Source organism: Convolutriloba macropyga, chromosome 2, assembly GCF_964194025.1.
Source record: "Convolutriloba macropyga chromosome 2, txConMacr16.3, whole genome shotgun sequence".
Lineage (NCBI taxonomy): Eukaryota > Metazoa > Xenacoelomorpha > Acoela > Convolutidae > Convolutriloba > Convolutriloba macropyga.
This window is the reverse complement of record NC_134469.1, coordinates 73,910,621-73,918,113: the sequence shown is the minus strand read 5'-3', so window position 1 is coordinate 73,918,113 and position 7,493 is coordinate 73,910,621. Positions and strand designations below refer to the sequence as shown.

Below are 7,493 nucleotides of genomic sequence, written 5' to 3'. Positions count from 1 at the left end.
AGATTTTGTTAAAATTTGCAATTGTTTTCAAAATTTTTGAATATTTTGTTTCCTTTTCTGAGTTTAACGATCATTACTGGCCAACGAAACTTATTAAGTCTTGCAGATGGGCTACTTGACAGAACTCCGGATAAAAATATGTTATTGAACATTTTTTCACTGCAATAGCTGGAAACTTTCTTGTTGAATTTTGCACTTTCAGTTTTTCTATATGATTTAATTACTAACAAGGCTAGAAAACTAGAAGTTGCGGTCGAATCTCATGGAAAGTTTTCCTAGCTCTCTTTCTCTCCGTGGGTTTGGGTTTTTTCCTTTTTTTCCTTCTTTTTTTGTTCATGCCGCACTTCAGCTGCTGTTTTATTTGACGTGTTGTCATCATCTATTAGACTCACATCACGCACTTTCAGTAAAGCTGAAGCCGGCCTCACTACACCGTGGCTAGCTGCTGACGAAGCTAACGCTCGCCGGTCATTTGAAAGCAATTCGCTCGGCGTTAGTCGGTTATGTTTGATCCTATTGATTACGTTGCTTCTGGAAAGGATTGCAATCTGAGAAGCTGTGTCTCGCTCATGAAATCGATATTCTAAAATTGAAAGAGCTTTAAACGTTAAAGGTTTCGCTAGGTTTACTCCAATCTCAACTTTTTATTCACAGACATTAATTAAGAGATTTTATCCTAGAGTTGCATCTGTATACGGTATAATTTTTCGCTATTTTACCTTACCGTTAATGAGTTTTATTGGTTTGATAATTCTTTTGAGTCTGATTATGGACTTATTAGTGAGAGCAATTTTGTGGTGTCCAAAATTGGTTTCTTCTAATGTTTATTGAATGGATAGATCTCATTTTTACAAGCAAACCGAAATATTTGTCTTTAAACTATATTATTATCATTACCCGATTAATTCTTGGTACCATCGTTATGTGACATCGTAAATATTGACCTTTTTTAAAATAAACTGACGGTATAACGCCAGCATTAAAATTGCTCCGAAAATGGGTGTTTTTCTATCTTTTCGTTTTCAGAATTATAATTCAGAAAATTAAATGCGTTTATGAGAAGTAGCTGACACCAAATTCATATCATAGAAAAGAGTCTAATGAAAAACACGAACGTCGATTCTTTTCAGCTCATAGGTTTAGGTGCTCTGTTGTATGCTGTCTCGTAAAAAGTTAAGCCACGTACCTAAAATCATTCAATATGAAATCTTAGAAGGCCAAAAGAAACATATAAAGAGCGTTAAAAATTTTGATTTACAAATTACCCCCACCCACCCTTCATCTACTTAAAATTTCTCAACTGGTTTTTTTTGCTATCAGATTTATTTCGGTACTACTATTGTAGCTGCTCATTAATTGAAATCTGGCTGTTGCACCAAATCAACTCTGAGCCTCTTTTGGCGAGTACACTCAAGTGGGAAGGATGACCGTAGTTCCTAAGAGTGCATGATTTTTGATAGCTTTGTTCCTTATGCTTTGATTCTGGGACTAGTGTTTGTGTTTAAACCATTTCCTCAGATGCATATGCGACTCGATAAAATTCGTGTGCATGTTAAGGTTGTGTTTTCAGAAAGTATGGCGCTGCTCAAGACTGCTGAGGAAGGTTTGAGCATCAAAATGTTCAACCAGCTTTTAGTGTAAGTTACTAAATTACATTCAAGATGACTACTTTCATTTTTATTTCAGAGTTTTCTCGGAAATCTCTGGCCGTCGTTCACCTTTAGTTTTTTAAAATTTCAGAGCCATCGTTTTCTTAATCGTTCTATTTTTGAACATAGCCATTTGTTAGAACTATATTGTACTAACAAATTAATTGTGATTCGCATGGTCTTTTCGCATTTCAGTAAGAAATTAACTTTATAAAATCATCGTTTTTGAACTTAACTGGATCAAGTTTGATCTTTTCATAACGGTATCAATGAATGCACATCCATCCTTAAGACAATGCTTTGATTAAAATAAAATGCGAAAATTCATTTCTGTTGAATATTTCTCTGCCTCTCACCTCATACGTGGTTTGATTTTGCTGTAGAAACGGATCAGACAATTCTGAGGGTGTCCCAGAGCTGCCACAGGGTCCCAAGTTGTCCAAAACATTCGAGTATTGTCATCTGGAGTCTGAGGAAGACTTGATGAAGAATTTGGTCTCATTCCTATCCAATAGTACTCTATCAAGAACGGACAAAAGTTTTGGGCAAAAAAGGTTGGCTCTCCGAGAATTTTCTGCATGCTTTGGGATTGTATACTTAAATATTTGCTAATTTGGAGTATGTCAATTTTAAATATTTGCTAATTTGGAGTATGTCTTTTTATCACTCATAGTATTGTTTTTAAGCTCCATAAACAGAAATTCCATGTACACTACATATGCACTTTCCAACTCTCTACATGCGTGGCCATTGAAAAACTAATATTGTGAATAGATATGTATCATATTGGATTGACAAAATTGATGGCAGTACTTCTAGTTTTCATCCTGTCTCAGATGAGTCAGATGAGGGGAGGACCTATGCAAAGGCTGACTCCTGTAAATAGTTTCAAATTTTGATTTGTCAATATTTATTGCACAGAAAGTTAAGTAAGGGGTTACTAAAAAAGCCAATTTTTCAACTGAAGGGTTATCAAGTTTGCCGATTGTCCTGGCGTTAATTTTTTGCAGCAGTGTTTGCGTACGTCTTGTTTGTTTTGCATATCAAGTGAGGCGTTGTTTTTGAAAATAGTTATTTTTTCGTTTCGACCGTGGAAACGGGGTCTAGGTTCTCAAGTATGGACGCCTCTACGTGGCAGAACTACGAGTGGGCAACCGCTCCCAGGAACCATACACAATGTACATAGACTACAAGAAACGGGTTTTTGCGGCCTGATCAGGCAAGCCCAGTCTCTCTGGTCCCTAGTATGCATTTGGGTCTAAGTTCACAATTACGCTAACTTTTGCCTCGTCTTTTTACAACTAATTTAGCGGCTCTGATTCTATTTTTGACACTTCCTACTGCCAAAGTCTCACAGTAAATTCATTCCTTCATTCATAACACTTTTCTTTTATCGTCTATGACATACCCGTCCTTGCTCTTATTATTGCGAACCTTTTGTTTGTGCGTTTTCATCTTTATTCATTTATTTTTCAAGTTTCTTTCTACTTTAAAATTTTTAAAGTTTTTGAAAAATTGTTTGTTCTAGCTGTTAGTCGAGTGGAGCTATATTGAGGTTATGTTGATTCTTTGCAATGCAAAGAATTTGAATTATATCGATTCGTTTGTTGCAATTATAATAGTCCTGTTCTCTTTTATGTGCTATTTTTTTGCTTGACAGATTTTTAGTCTCAACTTTTTCGCCCTCAAAAACAAAATGAACATCTAAAGCCTGGAGGGTATTAAGTGGCTGACCAGCTCTCTCATAGCCCTTCGCCTTACTAGGCTTCAAGTATGCAATTCACCGAAACTATTTTGAAGAGTAAATTTTGTGAAGGCTGGTTCTCAATCTTAAAAGTTTGACCCTATCACCCCTCAGTAAGCCCATTGAGTCCTCCACCTCCACATACGCACTCCGCGATGTTAGTACGTTATGTTTTTAAAAGATCCGTTGACTCCCATTTTGGATCTATTCTGTTCCTCCTCCCCAGGTTAGTGGGCATTGGTCTTTTGTTCCCCCAGGCCCACGTACTATTTTTTACAGTCTTTTGCTGTATAATAACGCATAAATTGTAATGGGGGAAACAGGTTAGATCCACATTTTTGAGGTTATTTTTGTCACGTCGAAGTAGAGAAATAAAGCGAGTGGCTTAGCGGAGTTGAATTTTTAATAGCCGCCGTCAGCCTCTCAAACGGCTATTATTTCGGCGCTCTTTTTTTATTCGCTTTACCTCTTGGTCACGTTTTTCGTTTTACATAAGTCACTATTTTCACGTTTGACTTCTGACTTACCTCGCTCGCTGTTTCATCTGAATGGATTCTAAATTCTTTCACGCATTGAATTACACAATGTAGTGAATACGGTCAATGTCAAAATAGCAAAATAAAAAAAAACGGGTTGAACCGATGAAGCCCGATCATTAAGTCATAGTGTATGAGGTTATCAAAGTTCTTTAGAGCGATTGCTAGCTGACATTAGTATTAAGCTTAATGCCCTTCAGTTTAGAAGCTGAAGGAACTTTAGGTTTAGAATCTAACTGAAGCTGCACACTGAATTAGAACAATTTTTAAAACTTTTGTCACTTTCAATCTTTATTTTTTTTCTTTTTCTGTTTCAATCCCGATGTGCATCAACAGCGGCTATTTTCCGGTAATCTGTCGGCTATGTTGGCGAATTTTTGTTCAAACACCATTTTCTCACTCTACTTTAAAATTAGAGCGAAAAAATTTCACGCCACAAAACCACTCGCTTTTTCGCTCCATTTCCTGTTTCGGCGTGACCAAAATCACTACTCCAATTTCACTTCGAAAATCATGAAAATGTGTGAACAGATCTTTAAAAAAAGACAGCGCCCCAATACAGTTCAAATTCTTTGAATTGTAAAAAACCAAGAGCACCGCAATATAGCTACGCTCAGCTTACAGCTTCGCAGCTATAAAAAACTTTCACTTGAACAAGAGTAGCAAAAACGATGTCCTGGCAATTAGCCAAAGGCTATAGCGGCACGCCAAAAACATTGAGAATTTATCTTTGTGAGTTAAAATTGTATCGCGTATCCTACTTTCAGTTCGAACAACTGATCTTCTAAAAGCAGCTAAGTCTCAGACACAGCTGCTTTGAAAATGAAGCATTTGTTCAATGCAAAACAGTATAAACTTTGGATACTTACACATATCTTTTCCGTTTGTCCCCACCTAGTACGTCAACCCCCCCCCCCCATTAGACAGCACGTGCCAGTACTTAGTAAATCAATATGTTACGATATGGCACGTGCGTCTGAAGCGTGCACAAATTCTTACACAGAAGTAGTAGATAAAACAAGGGAATCAACCACCAGTAAAATTTGTCCCTTTCTCCTAACGCTAATCGCGCATGTCGAATCGGGCCAAATTTTACTGTTTGTTGATTACCTTGTTTTATCTACTACTATATTCACCACTATAAATACATATTACACGCACAATTTTGTGTACAAAAATGTACATAGCTAGTATAATTTATGCATTTCGTACACTAATATCCAAAAGTTCTCAAAGCTAGTTTTAAGCCTAATTTCATATCTAATATGCCAAACTATACTGAAATAAATCAGGTTAATCATCTCACAAAGTTTTTTCAAAAGAATCGGATGGACTGAAAATAACTCAAAATTGCTTAGAAATCGATAATAAGAAACAATTTCCTTTAAAAATTTTGACTTTACCCTTGGAGACGATTGATCTATGATGTTTAACTGAGTGATTCTATGTACCAGGGTACATTTTTTTGAGCCGAGTCTTGAGAGGTCTTGTTAAAAGGTTGACTCGCCTTTACCACGCTACGGCAGTATTGCTCGACCTTTCTTAATGGCAACTGTGGGGGAGGGTGCAACTACAGAATGCTTGAACACATTTAATTTTAATTATTAAGCTGACTGAACTCTTAATAATCAGGTGAATATTTTAATGTATTAACACTAAGGATATCAATATTAATGTATCATTTGTAGGGATATCAATATCAATATTAATATTAAATATGTTTCTCAATAACCAATCACTTGTTTATCATTTATGAAAATTGTAGTTCTGTCATGAACCTAGATTGTAGCTGGCTATCCTTCTGAACGTTTGCCAAAAACATTGTTAGGAACTTTTTCCATTCTGAGTAGTAGTCTGTTGAGACCAGGATCCTTGGATAGCTTTCACATGCTTGAGAGAAGTTGATATAACTCTGGACAGTAGAGTAGGAATATCCTTTATCGTTCAGTAGTTTTTTCCAGGGAATATCCTTATTGTTTTCTTGATGATTTTGTTTTACTTTCCCCCATATGTATCCTCTGTCAGAAATTGTCAGTAGATATAAAGGATTCAGCTTTCCCTCCATGTTATTGACTGTGGTGAGATAAGACTCGAATTCACCAATATTGAACGAATTCCTAAGTTTATTGTGGAAAGATAAATATTCCGGCACATTCACTTCAAACTTGTCCAGTGTTTCCGGATGCTCGTAACTTAGTAGGTCCTTCTTGAACTTGGAGAGGAATAACTGGAAGAGTTCTGATTTAGTTCGTTTTCCAGTCTCACTTTCAAGTTCGGCGGTGTTGTCGGGTATGCATTTGTTCTCCTTACAAAATGTAATCATTTGAGTTGTTAAATTAGTCATCTCGTTTAGATTTTCTTCAGATAAAGAAGTGCATGATAAAGCTCCAGTTATTAAAGTCTCGTCAAATATCGAAAATTGTTAAAAATTTTTCGCTAGTTTTTGTAGTGAAGTGAAACTCATGGTGAATAGCCAAAAAGTGCCGTGGAGAATAAAGGTCCCCTCATGGAGAATTATTCTAGAACATTCTTTTTTCTAGAATATTCTGACATGATCTTTAACTTAAAATTAGTTATCCTTTCCCAAGTAATCACCTGTTTGAAAGTAAAGTAATATTTAAATCCTCCTATTAAATTGAAATCTTTGTATAATTTTTAAAAATTAAATAAAAATTTTAATAAGTACCCACCTTACTAGCTAATTTTTAAGGGCATCATATATTCGAAATTTTCACTTGTTTGATTTCATTCTGTTAGTGGTGGTGGCTTTCTTTGTCAATGGTGGCGGCCATTTTGGCATGACATGCACTTTTCATTCGATCTGCAAAACAGTTTCACTGATGTGTAATGCGATGTTAAACCAAGCTTGTTGACTTCTTGTACTATTAGTGGTTGCTAAATATGAAAGAAAGCGAACAAAAAGAGCACAGTCAAAAACACTGAGATCGATGCAAACACAGTGATTAGTGTTTTTCTGTCTCTTCTTGAATATTATACTTAAACATGCTCTCTGAATTGATTTCTAGTATGACCATATCTATATCTATGAAGATAAATACCTAGTCTACATTTCCTATTTCTAAATCTATATAATATATGTTTATAAACATTACTCATACTACATGTTAGATATTGATCAGGATCAGAATATTGATATCCCAAATGTTCTAAATAATCTTTCACTTTAACCATATTTTTACATACATAACAAGAATATTCTGCTTCTTTACAATTATTACAACATTCTTTCCAAGGTTTATTTATACACTTATTGCTTTTCGTTTTCATTTTTCGAAAAATTATTTTTTGTTTATTTCCCTAAATAAATACATCATGTCTCAATCAACTAATACTAGTGTCATAAACTTCTGCTATGTCTGTAATTTATCCTTTGAAACAACGTAGGGTTTATACAGACATCAATCATACGATCTCAAACATAAGGAACTATTGGAGAAAATGTTTGAGTCTGAAGAAGAAGAAATCTCGGAGAGGGTGTATAATTCGGATGAAGATGATTATATTATTAAAACTAAAGCCAAAAACGAAGACAGCATCTACTCT

General features: G+C 35.3%; 1 protein-coding gene across 2 annotated transcripts in view; it reads left to right on the top strand.

The window, feature by feature from the left end:
- LOC142334693 (pyridoxal-dependent decarboxylase domain-containing protein 1-like) overlaps positions 1-7,493 on the top strand; it is a 454,496-nt gene that overhangs the window by 191,583 nt on the left and 255,420 nt on the right. The window contains exons 2-3 of one of the 2 annotated variants that reach the window (XM_075382928.1): positions 1,569-1,637; positions 2,033-2,203. The exons of the other annotated variant lie outside the window; for it this stretch is intronic. Coding sequence (XP_075239043.1) covers positions 1,576-1,637; positions 2,033-2,203 — 233 coding nt within the window. The 5' untranslated portion in view covers positions 1,569-1,575. The remainder of the gene's footprint in view (positions 1-1,568; positions 1,638-2,032; positions 2,204-7,493) is intronic. 2 annotated transcript variants of the gene reach the window in all.